Below are 16766 nucleotides of genomic sequence, written 5' to 3'. Positions count from 1 at the left end.
AACTCGCTTCCCCTCTTTCCCAACTCTGCTTTATTTCGCAAGGCAAATCTGCAATCTTCAGCTTTGGAAGATGCCCTCGTTGGCCTTAGTTTCAGAAATATTATCTTCTTTGGTGCCAGTTTATCTCCTTGTTGACTGAAATATCAAATCCGCAAATAGGGAGGGATGATGCAATGATGGAAGATGATGATGAGGAGATGATGACAAACCTCCGAGAAATCTTGCCAAGAAAACCCCAGGACAGGGCCGTTTAGGGTTGCCATAAACAGAAACGACTTGAAGGCATGCAAAACACAATACAACACACGGAGAGAGATAGGCAGAATGCAAACACATCACAATAGATATAATAATAATATATAATAAACACTGCAATATAAAAAGTTAAGGTTTCATTATATATAATATATATATATTAAAAATAGATTCCAGTAGTTAAAAGACAAAGCGTTCCCTCTTATTCTTCCCGATCAAACAGCGATGGAAGAAATCCCACTTGAAAGGAGAGCCCTGTCCCTTCAAAGCCTGGCATTCTGGAGAGAGATGGCCGCCGCCGCCGCCGCTCAGTAATTGGGTTCGAGATGTCGGTGAATTGGGCGGTGAAATATAGCGCTCTTCCCATTCGGACAGCTGTCGCACAAAGCCCAGCCCGTTGGGACGCATGTTGTTCTTGCACTTCTGGACGTAGCTCCAAGCGTTCTGGGAAAACCGAGGCAAAGAGGAAAAGGGTCAGGAACCAAGGCAGAGTTTCCTTTCTTTATATGGGGAGGAATCTATTTACTATTTATATTATTATTATATTATTATTATTACTACTACTACTAGTACTACTACTACTCTCTCATGCAACCAGCCTTAGGTTACGCCTGTCAAATCGCTGTCAAGGTTTAGAGACCTTTAGCGTCTTTTTCCATTGCTTTGGCCTTTACAACCTTCGTTACATGACCCTAAGTCAACGGAGATTAAAACCAGGCTAGAAAAAGAAAGCGCAGTGCGGACGCCGTCCTTGGCGCGGGTTTCACTCACCTTTAAGTAAGCCGGCACGAATGGATCAGGTAGGCCAAGACCGCCGTGCTGCTCGGCTTGATGCCCAGCGTAGAGAAGACCAGGACGGCTTCTTTGTGTATGCGAGTGTCTGAAAGGAGGAATATGGGGGGAACGTTTCGTTTTATCCTGAGGTCAGTTTATACAATCACGTCAGACCTACATTGAATAGATACTTAGCGTTCCAAAGGAAAGTCTAGAAACTTGTCCCTCCATATTCGCCAAGACCCCCGTGGAATGGAAAAACCACAATACAAACATGCATGTTTTACCTCTCTAGGAATCTCTAGGTCCTCCAGGGCAACTCTGTGGCCAACGTCCAAGAACATGACCATAGGACTGACCTGGAAAGCACAAAGGCCTAGTAAAGTATCCTCTCTAGGAATCTCTAGTCTCCGGCAACTCTGTGTCATCGTCCGACAGACACTGACCAAAGGACTGCGCTGGAGGAGCTACAAAGGTAGTAGAGCTTCCCTCTAGGACTCTAGGTCCTCCAGGGCAACTCTGTGGTCATTGTCCGACAGACACTGACCAAAACTGCGCTGGAGGAGCTACAAAGGCCTAGTAGAGCTTCCTCTCTAGGATCTCTAGGTCCTCCAGGGCAACTCTGTGGTCATTGTCCGACAGACACTGACCAAAGGACTGCGCTGGAGGAGCTACAAAGGCCTAGTAGAGCTTCCTCTCTAGAATCTCTAGGTCCTCCAGGGCAACTCTGTGGTCATCGTCCGACAGACACTGACCAAAGGACTGCGCTGGAGGAGCTACAAAGGCTAGTAGAGCTTCCTCCTAGGAATCTCTAGGTCTTTCAAAGCAACTCTTAGTTAAAGCTGACCACAGAGTTGCACTGGAGGACCTAGATATTCCTAGGAGAACATACGTGAATAACCAAATCCTCAAATATCAAAGCCAGCCGCAAATAGGAGGGGTGAGTGTACATATACCCTTGTTCTCGTTCCTAGGTTGATAGGAATTAAGAGGAGGTTAAGAACCTAAATCCAGACTCATGGCGTCATAAAAGGTCCTATTTAAAAAGGTGAAGGCTTGAAAAGAGCAGCCTGACTGGAAAGGACTATTTCACATGTCGTTGTGGTACCTTCGTGTTGAGATTCAGGCTCTTCAACCAACTGAATTCAAAATGACTGAGGAAGCAGATCCCCATTTGTGGAAATGCGGTTCATTTCACCAAAGCCAACAGGCATCACTTCCCTGGAGGATATATATCAGATTGCTCTGTTAAGACCCTTGCCCCATGGGTCATACAGAGGATGTTAAGGATGGGGTCAGACATATGCGATTGTGCTTGTGAAGGGGTTGTGTACCAGGCACCCTTGCCAGGCAGAAGGATGGCAAGGAGGAACCCATCTTGGGCACTCACAATGAGTGGCAGATGTCGCTGAAGTAGGGAGAGATATCTTGCTTCCTTGAATCTGGGACAGAATGTGAAGGAGCTTGTCGCTGTCTCCGGACGAAACTGGGGAAGGGCAAGAGAGAAGATTTGCTTAACAGCGTTGCCATTTCGTAACTTCAGTCCAACCCCTTTTGCCATGCAGGAAGACACACTCAACACACACCCGAAAGATGGCCATCCAGCTCCCTAAGGCTCTCCCGCATAGGGCTTGGTGGTTCCCAGATCCTTCACCATTTTTTAAAACCTATGTACCCAAGTGAGCGCCAACAATATGGTTGCAGCCATAAAATCATCCCCATTTCATCACTGTGCCACTTGGGCAGCGAATCCAAATTCTATTCAGGACTTCCAGAAGAGCTGCAAAGTGCTGAAGGCCACACAAAGGAAGCCAGAAGGAACACTGAGCATGTTGCTACTGGGGACCATGCAACTCACAATGTGCCCTCCTCCTCGGAGACGTTGATGTGGGCTTTGATTTTCAGATCTTTCTGGATTGGCTATCGCAGGCTTTGGGTTGAGTAGTTCCCCATGTAGAGCTTCTGGGGCAGGATCTCCACCGGATAGGTTTAAGCTTCCAGTTCCTGCAGAGAAGAGCAAAGGACCAGATGAAAGGATGGAAGTGCAGCTCAGAAACCCAAAACTCTCCTGACAACGATCCCACTCTAGTCTTTCTTACACGAGGCATCCAGAATATCTTCTGGCTCCTGAGGATAATGGTAGTATCGGGTGAACAGTTGAATAGCCGCCGAGGCCCGAGACCAAGACGGGAGGGTGACGCGCTGCATGACCCTGGCGCAACGGGCGCGCGGATCCGTCCTTAGCGTCTATAGGGGAAAAGGAAAGCGGAAGGGCATGATCTAAGCACCCGGCTGTATGGCCCATGCCCACATAAATATTACGTGTCCCTGATTTGAAAATCCCAAAACCCAAATGCTCCAAAACCTGAAACTCTTCCTGAGCTTTGAGGCTTCGGTTTGGGACTACTTTGGAACGCAAGGAGCAATAGTAGTACTGTACTTGGAGGAAAGGAAGGTAGGTTTGCGCTGAACGTAAAGAAGGCTTTTGCAGACAAGGCCCTCTATTCAGCAAAGGCCAGTTTTGGTCTTTATCCTGATACTATTATTATTATTATTAATTACGTTTATTACGGTATAACTGCCATAGGCTTTACATAGCACTTTACAAAGGAGGGAAGCAAACAATCCAAATATTAAAAAAAAGCCACAGTCTGACATCCCACAGCCCCTTGTGTGGTTTTTGCGTAAGCACCCCGATCTGCTCCGAGAGTGATAAAACCAGCCTTACTTTCCTCAGAGGACGGCTTGTGTCTCAGTTGTGCGATGTCTGTCCCTGTGTCGAAAGCTAAGTGGAGGGAAGAGAAGAGAAGAGCAGGGATTTGTAACACATATCTTTGTCTTAATTTCCAAAGGCAGAAGCGTTGGGCCATGCTCCGTCCTGCTCCAGGCTGCCCACTCCTTTGCTGACACAGCCAGAGACGACCCCAGCCCCGGTGCCAAAGCTTGCAGGTAATGGCCGGCGCAATTCTAGGCAGCTACTTTTGGTGAAACTATCTTTGTTACATAGCTTAATAAAGGCCCTATACAGACGGCCAAAATAAGCTGCTTCGGGTCACTTTGGAGGTATGCAGTTCAATGATGCATGCCTCCTAAGAGTCCGGAAGCCACGCCAAGCTGTGTTACAGTCCTTAGGACTAAATTGTGGCTTTGGTGCGGCTTCCGGACTCTTAGGAGGCATGCATCATTTAAACTGCATACCTCCAAATGACCCAAAGCAGTGTTATCTGGCCTGTCTGTTACGGTGGGTGGTAGTGCCTATGCCGTGGGGTGACCAATCTCCAATGTTAAATGAAGTATACAAAGTCATCATTTATGCTAGATGATGAACATCACCCACCAGAGATTCAGAGGACCTCAAAGGACCTCGGCAGTAATGCCATCACTTCATGTCTGTCTAAGGGGAAGCCAGATACTTCCGAAACCCCCCGCCCCCACTCTCCACAAGGCACAGAACGGCTACAACACTCTACAACAGATCCATAGTTTTGCACTTGGAACTACTACATTAAGATCCAGGATTGCGGCCGACGATTGCCAGGACATCAGTGGAAACAGGGATACGTAAGATGGCTATGATCCAGGCCTCCAAGCACAAAACGCGCAACCCGCTCCCCAGTAAAAGAAGAGGCAGGGCATACGCTTCAGCTCTTTGTCCACTTCGTACAAGTCATAGTCCATGTCGAAAGCCGCCTCGACGGAACTGGTGACGCCGTCGTAAACCACACAGTGCCTGACGCATTCTAGGTTTACCGACTCGGGAACCATGTATTTGCCCAACGGATTCTTTAGACAGAAGAAAAGTGATAAAGAAGAAGGGAGGTGATCCATCAAGTCAAACTATATTCTTCCATGAGTTGGAAATGCAATTGTTCTCCTTAATGTTCTTTTGGGTCTGGGGGATAGGAGTCTGGGGAAGACCTTAGGGCTCCATATGCCCATGTCTGAGTTAGAACAAACCCTTGCCAGGGTTGATTCAAAGACACACAGCAGGAGGAACAACAGAAATGAAACTACCCCCAATGAGTTATGACAATCCTGCCAATGAGTATTTCTCCATTGCTCTTGAGGCGCACCAATGTGCAATGTCTGTAAAGGAGAGCATTCCCCGCCACAGGGAGGGAAAAGGAACCGACAGCCGACGCATGGAAAACGGGTCACTTGCCGTTTTGGCTCGTATGGCTGTCAGGTGGTCTTCGTGTACTCTCTCTTGGTGCGGGCGTCTGGAAACAAGCAGCGAAAAGACAGGCGTTAAACACGGTTCTCCCTTCGACGGACTCTTAAATAAGCGGAAGTACAGTGCTTAAAATACCAAGCAAGGACTGGATCGTGGCTTTGGCATGGCTTCCGGGCTCTTAGGACGCATGCATCATTGAAACAGCATACCTCCAAAGTGACCCAAAGCAGCTTTATTTGGCCTGTCTCTATGGGACCTATATACAGTAATATGAAGCACCCTGAACTGAGGCTTGGCTAGTGAAGAGTGAGTAGACTTTCCTTGGCTTGGAACCTATGGTTCGGTTATCGCAGGTGAAGAAGTCCTTTGTGCCGTTTGCTGCAACGTCCCATCGTCGGCTCATGTTCGACACAAGGATCCAAGGCTGCGCATGAGTGTAACCTGCATCTACTAGACCTGGCGACTTACCCAGTAAACAGAGGTAGTTGGGCTCTGCCAGCCGAGAGACCCTGTTGGCTTGGTTCAACAAGTTGTACAGCTCCGTGGGCTCACACAGCGCCACCCCCGCCATCTTGGAGAGCCAGAGGAATCGATGCCAACAGGGTTGTTGTTCCCATACGGCGGACCTCTTTGCCGTGAGAAAGGTACACTTGGCTACAACGGGGCTCCAGGCTTCAGGGAAGATGGGTTTCAAGCAAGGCTGCCACTGAGGCCCTCTGAAGGAAGAGGCATCCCTTCTTCTATTCGGATGCAGGGCTGAAAAGGGTTTCCACCTTGGCTTTAGTTGAGTGTGACTTATAGGGTTTATTGTATGTATGTATGTATGTATACAACATATATTATTTTTATTATTTGCAGAGCCTAAATAAGGTCTTAAGAAGATATTACATATATAGATATATATATATATATTATAGTGTATATGACATACATATAATGTACAATATATATGATATATATATTATATTATTATTTGTTTGCAGAGCCTAAATAAGGCTTTAAGAACCATATAAATATATATATAACATACAGTGTCAATATATACTTTATTATTATTATTAAAACTTTATTTATATAGCGCTGTAAATGTACACAGCACTGTACATAAATCTTTATTAGACGGTTCCCTGCCTCCATGCTTACAACTAGAAGCACGACCAAAAGGAGAGGGAATGGTTGATGGGAAGGGATGAGTCCAGGATTCTTCCTCTTCACTCTGAGGCCGGACATGGCAGATGGACAATGGAGGGATCTGTAATCTTAAGGACAGGACGAATGCGCCACAAAAGATATTATTTATTTATATTTAAATTTATATTATTTATTTATATTATTAATATATAGGATTGTTATCTATATATATATGATTATATATATATATATCATCACACAGCACACACACATATAATTTATTCATTTATTTGCAGAGCCTAAATAATGTTTTGTTTTTATGATTATATGGTTCTTAAAAACCTTATTTAGGTTCTGCAAATTGATAAATAAATAATATAATATAATTTATATATATATATTATAATATATATACATACTATAAATCTATTCTTTTTGTAGAGGTTATAATACGAGACAGGGCTGAAGGATGGAGGCCACAACCCCCTTTTATGGACGAAAAGCCTGTACCCCCTGTTGCTATCGGCAACCCGGCCTTGGAAACCGTCGTCAGGGCAACCGTGGAACCTGGTACTGTGTGACGTCCACAGCCACCTACCGCCACCAGCTTCCATAGTATATATATCTCTCTTGTCACACCTTCGGACAAGAAGGCCAAGTCTCGCGATGTGGTGGATCATTCTCCGTTCCTTGGGAGCCAACGTCTCGCGAGAGTTGGGCCAGAGGTTTAAAACGAGCCTCGTCGGCAGCCATTTTTCCCGCCCGGTTCTCCTCGCGGACTCAGGTGCCCGAAGCCTCCGCCGAGTGGAGGTCGTCGCCTGAGAGAGCAAGTCGCTGCGTCCTTCGTCGCTGTCTTTCGGAGGCCATGTATTCCCGGCTCACCCGCCCTGCCTCGGCCGCCCTCCGGAGAGGGTTCGCCTCCTCCGCTCAGGTAACCCCGAGCCCCCGAGGGAGGCCGCTGTGACTGAGGCGGAGGAGGAGGAGAAGCAACAGGCAGAGAAGGCCGCGTCTGAGGCAGCGGGCGGCGGCAGAGCAGCTACGCTTCTGCGCATGCGCATGGCCTTAAAGCCTCCTTTAAGCTCTGCACTTTTCAATGGAGTTTTTAACCTCAGCTTTCCTTCTTTCCTTCCTCGAGCCTTTCAGGGCTTTCTTCTCGTTCTTCTCTTCCCGGTGTAGTCCGGGGAGAATTAATATATATATGTGTGGTGTTGTGTATGGATATATGTGATATATGTGTGTGTGTGTATGGATGTATATGTATATATCATGCGTATATAAATTAATGTATATATGTGTGTTGTGTGTCCTATGAATATATGTATACTGTATGTTATAATTGTATAGAATCATGGAGTTAGAAGAGACCCCAAGAGGGACCTGATCCAGCGCAACCCACCCCTTTATTCTTGCCATGCAGGAAACTCTCATCAAAGCTCCCCATTGACAACAGATGGCCATCCGGCCTCTGTTTGAAGACCTCTAGGAAGGAGACTCCACTGAATCTCAGAGGAAGGAGTTGTTCCCTGTCGAACAGCCCTTTACTGTCAGGAAGTTCCTCCTACTGTTGAGATGGATCTCTTTCCCTGCAGCTTGCATCCATTGCTCTATTGGTCTGTCTCTGGAGCAGCAGAAAACAAGCTTGCTCCTCCTCAATGTGAACACCCCCTTGCCAAATACTTAAATAGGACTACCGTATTCCCTCCTAACCATCTCTCCTCCGGGCTAAACAGACCCAGCTCCTCATAGGGATTCATGGTTTCCAGACTCTGACCCCATTTTGGTCGTCCTGCTCTGGAGATGCTCTACTTTGTGTATTGGGCTGCGATTCTGGAGACTCCTCACCTTGGGCAAGTCACACTCTCTCAGCCTCAGGGGAAGGCAGTGGCAAACCTCACCTTAAAAAAGGAGAATGGGGTCCATTAGAGGAATATATGAATAAGCTCTGGAATACTAAGGGGAAAACGATATCCTCGATCGCGAGAGTATAATAAAAGAAGAGCAAAATCAATACATAGAAATAGGAAGAGTAAATGAAATAGGAGGGATAGATGAAACAGATTAAGGTATTGCATTGAAATGGCATCATGAATTTCAGGCTGTAGTAATAACATACAAACATGTATGTTTTATATTGGAGTGGTGGGTTGCATATGTACAGTAGGAGAATCAAAGAACACCAGAATATCTCATGCGAAACATTATGTAATCTTTGGGGCAGCGGTTAGTTCTGCTGGTGCCAACTGTGGAACCGTTTCTTCCTCTTGGTGTCAAATCCTCCCACTTCTCAGCATCCAAGGACGGTGTCCCCCCTAAAAGTTGCCTTGGAGAGCTTTCCTCCTCCGCTTTCCAAGGCCATTAGCTAGTTGCACACACATCAGCATTCACCTTCGCTTGGCTGAGGACCATCTTGGCAGGCCCTCCAGAACCGCGGCGTCAGCAGTGTACCAAAGTAGCTCTCAGGCCTGTGCCAGTGACTTAACTCATCTTGGCCAGTGGACAGAAGGCATCTCCTCCTCAGAGCAGAGCAACTCGCAACCTCCTCTTGCCCCTCATAAGTTCCTTCACATATAGCTAAGCTGGGATCCCTTAAAGAACTTACTTTTGGCGTCAGTGTTCCTAATGTTCAGAAGCCTTAACTTTCTTTTTCTCATCCCGATTTTGTTTGGGTTGTGTAAGAGAGTCCCACTTCTGGGAATTGAAGTCCAAAACATCTGGAGGGCCGAAGGTTGAGAACTGCCGCTCTAAGGAGCCAGCAGATGCTCACTGCTGTGACTGCTGCCATGACCTTAGTTAGATAACAGATTTGAGGAGGCAATACACTCTTTGAACGGTTTCAATCCCATTCCAGAAATGAACAGATGTTCCAAGGATGCAGCAGTCTGGGTCAAGAGCATCTCCTTCATTTCTCATCAGCATGGGAGGAACATCCATTTAATGTCTTTTTCTTTCTCTTCCCCATCTAGAAAAATGCGAAAGTGGCGGTGCTTGGTGCTTCTGGAGGGATCGGCCAGCCTCTTTCCCTCTTGCTGAAGAACAGCCCCTTAGTCAGTCACCTCAACCTCTATGATATCGCACACACTCCCGGCGTCGCCGCTGACCTCAGCCACATCGAAACGAGAGCCGAAGTAAAAGGTATGGAACGCCATCATTTTGCTGGTGCATCGGTCTGTTCTGTCTCCTTATTGTCTTGTGAATCCACAAACTTTGTGAACCATCTTGTTTTTTATACCCCTCCTTTTCCCCACGACAGCAACGCAAAGCGGCTTATCAGTGACAATGATTACAGGGTAGTTAAAAGATACACAAAAAGTCAACATTAAAACTGATACTAAAACCGTTTGAAAAGGTTGGTCCTTGTCCTCTTTTCCAAGCCAAGCTTTTGGGCCAAGTCCTCTTCCTAAAATGGGTGATTCTCAGAGAAGATGGAACTGTAGCTGCAGCTGCTCTCATCTTACCTCCCTCCCTTGGTCCCCTGTGTCCTTCAACTACTGTAGTAGGAGAGATGTGAGAGTGCGATTGTGCAGCTGCGGTGGCCATCAATCTTAGCGGGAGCACCTCCTTCCACTTTGGAAGGCTGCCCAGAGACACATTTCCCTTTGCAGTGTCTACCAGTCTGAGCAGGAAAAGTAATAAATAAAGACCACTTCTCGATAACAGTTTTCAATACTTCACAGCAGCCTCTGGTGACCACTTCTGCTCATTTAGAAGGCCAGAGCTTTAGTCTAATAAAAACAGACTTGGGGTTTAATTAAAACCACCATGAAGTTGCTTGACATATTTCTGAACTGTCACAACTCAACACTTTATTTGCTTCTCTGGGTTTTTCTGCCTCGCCATACCACCTCAATGGAGACAGCATGCCTGACACCTCTGTTTATTGATGTACCATGGGACTCCTAGTCTGCCCATCTCTGTCTGTTTCCCATGTAAATGAAGTATATTTGTAAGAGCTGGCATTAAACTAAACTTCCTGGTAGTCAGGACCCCAGGACTTGCTTAACCAACAAAGGTTATTGGGAACGGTTCTTCAGTATTTCATGTGTGAATAGTCTGTCAGTAGATGTCTGTAAGCCTGAATGTTTGTCACTCTACTCTAGGTTTTCTAGGACCTGAGCAGCTGCCAGAGTCCCTAAAAGGCTGTGAAGTTGTAGTAATTCCAGCTGGAGTCCCTAGAAAGCCAGGTAAGTCTTCTGCCCGAGATGTTCTAAAGGGAACCAAGGTGACTTGGGATGGCTGGGCAAGTACCTCTGCAGTTAATGCTGAGGTTGATCGCTATTTCTGCCTGAGAGATATGACAGGGTTTCTCTGTTTGTGCTCCAAAGCCACTTATTGCTTGGGGTGGATAACTGTCGCTCTTTAGGTGTATTTTGGCCTACACCTTCCATCAGCTTTGTGTGTGTGTATGTGCCTTCAAGTCACCTGTCGAATTATGGTGTCACCCCCATGGCTTTCATAGGGTTTTCTTAGGCAAGGGACCCATTCTTTCCTCTGAAATATAGTGTATTCATTGTCAGTCTCCCATCCAAGTACTAAGCAGGATGACCCTGCTTAGCATCTAAGATCAGATGAGATCTAGTGCCTCTAGGCCAGTGATGTCCAAACTCTAGCCCTCCAGGTGTTTTAGACTTCAGCTCCCAGAAGCCTTAGCCATCTTGGCTAATGGTCTGGGATTCCGGGAGCTGAAGTCCAAAACACCTGGAGGGCCAGAGTTTGGACATCCCTACTTTAGGCCCGTCCCATCAGATTTAGTCAGCATAATTAATGGTGGGGAGTTATGGGAACTACAGTCCTATTTAGTCACTGAACCTCCAAAACTTCAGTGACGTTGTAACTGGGCACTGACAGGAGGTACTGAATGGTCCTCCAAGGGAAAGATGGTTGGTTTTTTTGCAGGTGTGATGGCATGGCTAAAATATCCTAAACCACATAGTGTATTACTCCAAAGAGTGAGACCCAGAGGAAGGACTCCTTTAGTAGACAAGCAGTGACCAGGCTGGAGTATACTGGGAGAGGTGCCACCCAGTAAATGAGGACTCCTGTGCCATAATGCCAAGTGCCAGTTGGCTCTTTCCCCTCCCACTTTGTAGCTGGAGAGCAGAATGCACAAGATGGGTGTCGTGGAATGGGTTGGACGCCTTGCTTTTTCCTGGTCCACTTTGTACTGTATGTCAGAGAGTCCACTCGGAGGCATGGGACATTACCATCTTAAGATCCCTGGGGGTGGTTTAGCTGCTGGGGCAGGCCATGGAGAGCAGAACATTGCTAGTGACTTCTCTGCTCCGATCTGCAGGCATGACCCGCGATGACCTTTTCAACACAAATGCCACCATTGTAGCTAACCTTGCAGCAGCCTGTGCCAAGCATTGTCCCGAAGCCATGATCTGCGTTATTGCAAACCCGGTAAGCAAAATCCAGCATTCCTCAAGGGATCTTAAGCACTATGTTTTGAAACTGGGTGAAATGTTTTCCTGCAACCCATTCCCTTCTTAGCTGAGAGTCTTTGGCTACATATTGGGCAAGTGTGGGGGTATGTCATACCTACCCAGCTATACAGATGTTGAACAGGGCCATGCCACTCTGACCATCTGTATTACCTGGATTGGATTGGCTGTTCCAGTTCAACTTGATTGGAGGACATATTTTTTGCCCCCAGAACTTATCTTTGAAGATGTAAAGACACTCATGGACAAGAATAGGCCCATTTCTAATTAGTAGTTATGATAGTTAAAATGTCTACAGGTTCTGTGCAAGTCAGGCTGCTGCCACACTACAGAAGTAATGCAGTTTTGCACCTCTTTAATTATTACAGCTCCATCCTATGCAATCCTGCAATCTGTAGTTTGTTACAGCCCCAGAGCTCTCTGTCAGACCTGGCTAAATATCTCACAAAACTACAAACCCCAGAATTCCATGGCATTGAGACATGGCACGTAAAGCGGTGTCAAACTGCATTAATTCTGCAGTGTAGATGTAGCCTCACCAAAGGGTGCTGGGGAGAAGCAAAACTTAGGAGGGCTTTTTCTTGGAGGAAGGGTTTGAAGGCTTCCCAGAGACATCTGCTTGGCTTCTCTCAGAAGTGCTGAGTGAGGTAAACCATTGATCTGATCCATGACAGCATTTTTTATGTTCCTGGGACTGTTTACTTCAAGATAATATCCAATTGTGCGTGGATTTAAAAATTGTGCTTTTAACCTTTTGTGGCAAGAGGTACTTCAGAGGACCCTGAAGGACTGAAAAGCAGGGTACATTTCAAACAAGACTTAATGGATTACCGTCGCCTTGCTTTTCAGGTCAATTCCACCATCCCGATTACTTCTGAGGTTTTTAAGAAGCATGGGGTGTACAACCCCAACAAAATCTTTGGAGTCACAACACTGGACATCGTTCGAGCAAATACTTTTGTAGCTGAGCTGAAGGTTGGTTGTTTCTGATATGTGAGGACCTTTGTAATGTAATCGCAGAGGACAGAATCTGATGTGTAAAAATTAAAAGCTGACATTCTCAGTCTGCCACGGATAGAGGCCCTGCTTGCATAGCAGGCTGGGAATGAGTGGCAAAGCACCTTCTATGCACTCTTGCTTGAGCATTATTCAGCAACCTACATTTCAGTTTCCCAAGACGACCTGAGCTCTGATCTCCTGCGGTGTAGGTTTTGGACCCTGTCCATTAAATTGTGAAGGAATTTGGACGTTGGCAGGCTTGTGACCTCTTTTGCCAGCTAGGCCTTGTGAAAGAAACACAAGGCCTAGTTGGTCCTGTTGACTAGTCCTGAGCTATTGCAGCTGGCTAGAGACCAGGAGAACTGGTCACTGGCCAGTTTCAGCTCTTGTCCAGTGTTGCAGAGCGGCCTGTGCTCTTGTCACCTTGCCCAAAGGGATCATGAATAGAAGTCCTATGATGTGGTTTTGACTTAGTTCTTTTGGGCTTTGGCTGGGTGCCTGATCCTTACCAGAATTGTCCTCCGTGTATTATTAGCTTTTCTCTCAGAACATAAAGAGGTGGCAAGTCAAGAATCCTTGGTTCATAACATGCGATTTTCAGATTGAATGAATTGACTCGCTCTTGATTAATTTTGTCCCTTCAAAGGTTCTCCTAAAACATCTTGGTAAGGCAAAATGAGCTTGAAAATGAGGTGCGGAACAGTTGGATTAAAAGAGCCTCGTTCACCACATTTTGGAAGAGCAACTGTCACAACATAATTTCCACTTCTTTAGGTTTTCTGTTTTGTCAGGACCAGGAACATTTTCCCCCCTCGAATGATGGAAGTATTCTCAAGAATAACCACCTCCATGTATTCACTAGAAATCTAGTTCCATACTTGAATGGCAGTTGAACTTCATGGTTCATCCAGCCCTAGCCCATTTAATAGCAGTTCCTTCTCATTCCTGCTCCCAAGTGAGCTGCACAGCTTCTTCCAGCCTTTGGTTCTGAATTTATGCCTTTTCCATCTGCAGGGCTTGGATCCAGCCCGGGTCAACGTCCCAGTCATTGGCGGCCATGCAGGGAAGACCATCATTCCACTTATTTCTCAGGTGTGTGTTAGAGGGGCATCCCCTGGTTCCAGAGCGTGATAGTATTTGTGGGTCTGAAAAGGTGGGGAGGATGAGAGAGATGAGTAAGTTGCCTTTTGTCAGCCTTACCATGCAAATGGTAGCAAAACTGGAATGCCCATGAGAGGAGAGTTTAGATTAGGCAGGATTGTATAGCCACTTGGAAAGAGGAATGATTTCTCTGCTTTCAGACAGTAAGGAAGAATAGTCACAGGTTTCAACATGGAACAGTAGCCTAGTCTAGAAATTGGGTTGGAGAGACACAGCCATATTCTTATGTTAGGAATCTCTGCTTTATCACAAACCAAAGCTGTAATGGTGGACAGTTGGCGACTGAGGGATCAGTCTGGTTGTTTCTAGCAAAGAGATGGAGAACCTCAAGTCCTTGGGCCAAATCTGGCCCTTTTAATTTTCTGCACAAAGCCACAACCCCTTCTCTGTGCCACTGTTGTGAGATAGTTTCTTAGCTCTTTTGATGGGGTTCTCCCTGCCCTTCTCCAAGGCTGAAATGCCTCTTCTGAGACTGATGTGAAACACTTTAATCTAAATGTGATGCCGGTACAGGTATGAAGTCTACACTTTTAGGCACACGAAGGTGGGGAGCACTGATGGCAAGGGTAGGTTTAGGCACACGATAGAGCAAATGTACATCACTGGCATCTGGTGCTGAGGGGTAGATTTCTGGGGAAGGAGCACTCATGCTTTGCTGGTAGAAGGTTGTGGAGAAAGCCAGATGCTATGGAACTTTGGTAGATGTGGAGGAAGCCAGGGTTTAAAGGCCACTCTCTCCTCCTTGTTCTTACTGCAGTGTACACCCAAAGTGGAGTTCCCTCAGGACCAGTTGACAGCCCTCACCGGAAGGATTCAGGAGGCTGGCACAGAAGTGGTCAAGGCCAAAGCAGGCGCAGGTGGGTTTGGGGGAGTTTCTCCCCTCTGGGTTCTGGGGAACCCCTACATGCATAGCACAGACTGACCACCATTATGAGGCAGGTTGTCTTCCGATTTCCATAGCTTCTTCTTGTTGTGTTACCTCATCACTGAGAACTTCTATTTAGCCACCAATTGTGAGGGGTGTCCACCTGCACCCGCTTCCCAGTGTGAAGACTTCCTCCTGTTCCACAATTATGGCACTGAATGTGAAGACCTTCTAGATGCTTTCATGATTCCTGTCCAAGACTTTATTTGCCTTATACCACCATTAGACACTACCACCCTTCAGTAACTAATGCCACCCCATACACCTTGTGTCTGAACTCAATGATTCTAATAACACTTCTGTGGCGTTCTCAGGGGCACCAGTGTGTAATACCAAATATATATTATTAAACAGATAAGCCACACTTTGTCAGCCTCACAGGATGGCAATGGCAAATACCTTGTGAAGAAACTTACCAAGAAAACACTATGACAGTTTTGCCATAATTTGGAAATGACTTGGAGGCACACTGCAACAAGAACAAAAGTAAAGGAAGACAAGCATTTGTGCCCACAGTCCTTTGCATCTCTCCCCCTTTACTCCAACAGGATCAGCCACGCTTTCCATGGCCTACGCTGGAGCCCGGTTTGTCTTTTCTGTACTGGATGCCATGAATGGGAAGGAAGGGGTCATCGAGTGTTCGTTTGTCCGATCCGAGGAAACGGAGTGCACGTATTTCTCCACGCCGCTACTACTTGGGGTACTGGAGCCCCAGGCGGGGCTTTACTTACTATGCTACATATCTAGGGAGTCCTCCAGTACACTGTTTAGTAAATGTATAGTCTGTCTTCTGGGAAAACATTCAGCATAAATCAACAAAACTGGGGTGAACACTAGTTAAAAATAGTCATGAGACATAAAACAGTGATCGGATAAAACAGTTTGGAACAATTTCGGGCAAAACCATAATACAGCTTAAACATAAGAACTAGTTAAAAACAGTTTACTTTGATTTAAAGTGAGAATAGAGAGCAAAGCCTGGGATTGTGGTCTTAAAATCCAGATAGGTTCATATAGGTAAAGGTAGTTCCTCAATCAACCAGTTCTTAGACGGATGAGGCTTTTCATAGATCAGTACCAAAACTTTGAAGCCAAGCTCTGAAACAAATTGATAGACAATGCAGCGGAAGGTAGGATCGGTGTTTCCAGTAACACAGTAAACCTAAAAAGTGCACTTGAATCTCTTCAGCTCTAGAAGCAATTGGCCAGGCTCTTACTCAACAGCAGCAAAGGCAGAGCCTTGGGATCCCCTGCAGCCATTTGTCTGTGGAGTGCTGGAATAATTGGAAGACAGGCCTGTGGCTGTCAAGGCCTTTTGGTTCAAGTTTGACTCAACAAGCTCATTTGGCACACTTTCAAAACTTTGAAATGTAGCTTTGTTTGCCTTCCGGCTCCCAGGGAGCCGACTCCATACGATTTAGGGAAGCTGGTAGCTTTTGCATGAAAGCAGCGCTTATCTCTCTCATTTCGTTCCAGTGTTCTAATGCAGTTTTTTTCCTCCCTCTTCTTCCTCCTCCTCAACCTTGGTTCCCTCTATCCCCAGAAAAAAGGCATCGAAAAGAACCTGGGCATCGGCAAGATCTCTCCCTTTGAAGAGAAGATGGTGGCCGAGGCCGTTTCGGAGCTGAAGGCGTCCATCAAGAAAGGCGAAGATTTTGCCAAGAGCATGAAGTGAGGCCCTGACCACCAAAGCGAACTGCAGTCCCCTTAATTTATTTTAAGGTGCATCATGTCACTTTAGAGGTGTTCGGAGGCAAAACCGGGGTTTTTGCCTGAAAGGCCTTGGTATTACCTGCCCTATAATCTGTCAGTTGGAAATCTGTTCCTCCATTAAAAGCTGTTATTATTTTTTTCAGGGTATGCCCTGGCTAACTGGTGTGGTAGTCCTAGTGTACATGCATGTGCA

At 46.3% G+C, this 16766-nt stretch overlaps 2 protein-coding genes across 2 annotated transcripts; one reads left to right on the top strand and one right to left on the bottom strand.

The window, feature by feature from the left end:
- Positions 1-435: 435 nt before the first annotated feature.
- On the bottom strand, positions 436-5774 carry STYXL1 (serine/threonine/tyrosine interacting like 1). Its single transcript, XM_042442577.1, is given in 15 exon segments — positions 436-699; positions 865-877; positions 1045-1135; positions 1986-1999; positions 2420-2480; positions 2483-2520; positions 2894-3033; positions 3129-3161; positions 3163-3255; positions 3257-3276; positions 3758-3814; positions 4668-4812; positions 5192-5226; positions 5229-5249; positions 5672-5774. Coding segments are annotated over 15 exon segments (1128 nt in total).
- A 1364-nt stretch (positions 5775-7138) lies between these two features.
- MDH2 (malate dehydrogenase 2) lies at positions 7139-16732 on the top strand. The gene is made up of 9 exons (XM_042442329.1): positions 7139-7265; positions 9298-9466; positions 10432-10515; positions 11625-11734; positions 12625-12750; positions 13789-13866; positions 14693-14792; positions 15409-15560; positions 16404-16732. The coding sequence occupies exons 1-9, from the start codon at positions 7200-7202 to the stop codon at positions 16533-16535; spliced, it is 1017 nt and encodes a 338-aa protein (XP_042298263.1). The 5' UTR covers positions 7139-7199; the 3' UTR covers positions 16536-16732.
- The last annotated feature ends 34 nt before the right edge of the window (positions 16733-16766 follow it).

Source organism: Sceloporus undulatus, chromosome 11 (genome assembly GCF_019175285.1).
Source record: "Sceloporus undulatus isolate JIND9_A2432 ecotype Alabama chromosome 11, SceUnd_v1.1, whole genome shotgun sequence".
Lineage (NCBI taxonomy): Eukaryota > Metazoa > Chordata > Lepidosauria > Squamata > Phrynosomatidae > Sceloporus > Sceloporus undulatus.
Note: the sequence above shows the minus strand (reverse complement) of the source record. Positions and strands in the feature narration are given on the sequence as shown.

Excerpts from the sequence above, each read along its gene's own strand:
- MDH2 (XM_042442329.1), top strand. The coding sequence starts at position 7,200 with ATGTATTCCCGGCTCACCCGCCCTGCCTCGGCCGCCCTCCGGAGAGGG. Across the intron at positions 11,735-12,624 it reads TCTGCGTTATTGCAAACCCG|GTCAATTCCACCATCCCGAT; the intron begins GTAAGCAAAATC and ends CTTGCTTTTCAG. Across the intron at positions 14,793-15,408 it reads CAAGGCCAAAGCAGGCGCAG|GATCAGCCACGCTTTCCATG; the intron begins GTGGGTTTGGGG and ends TTACTCCAACAG.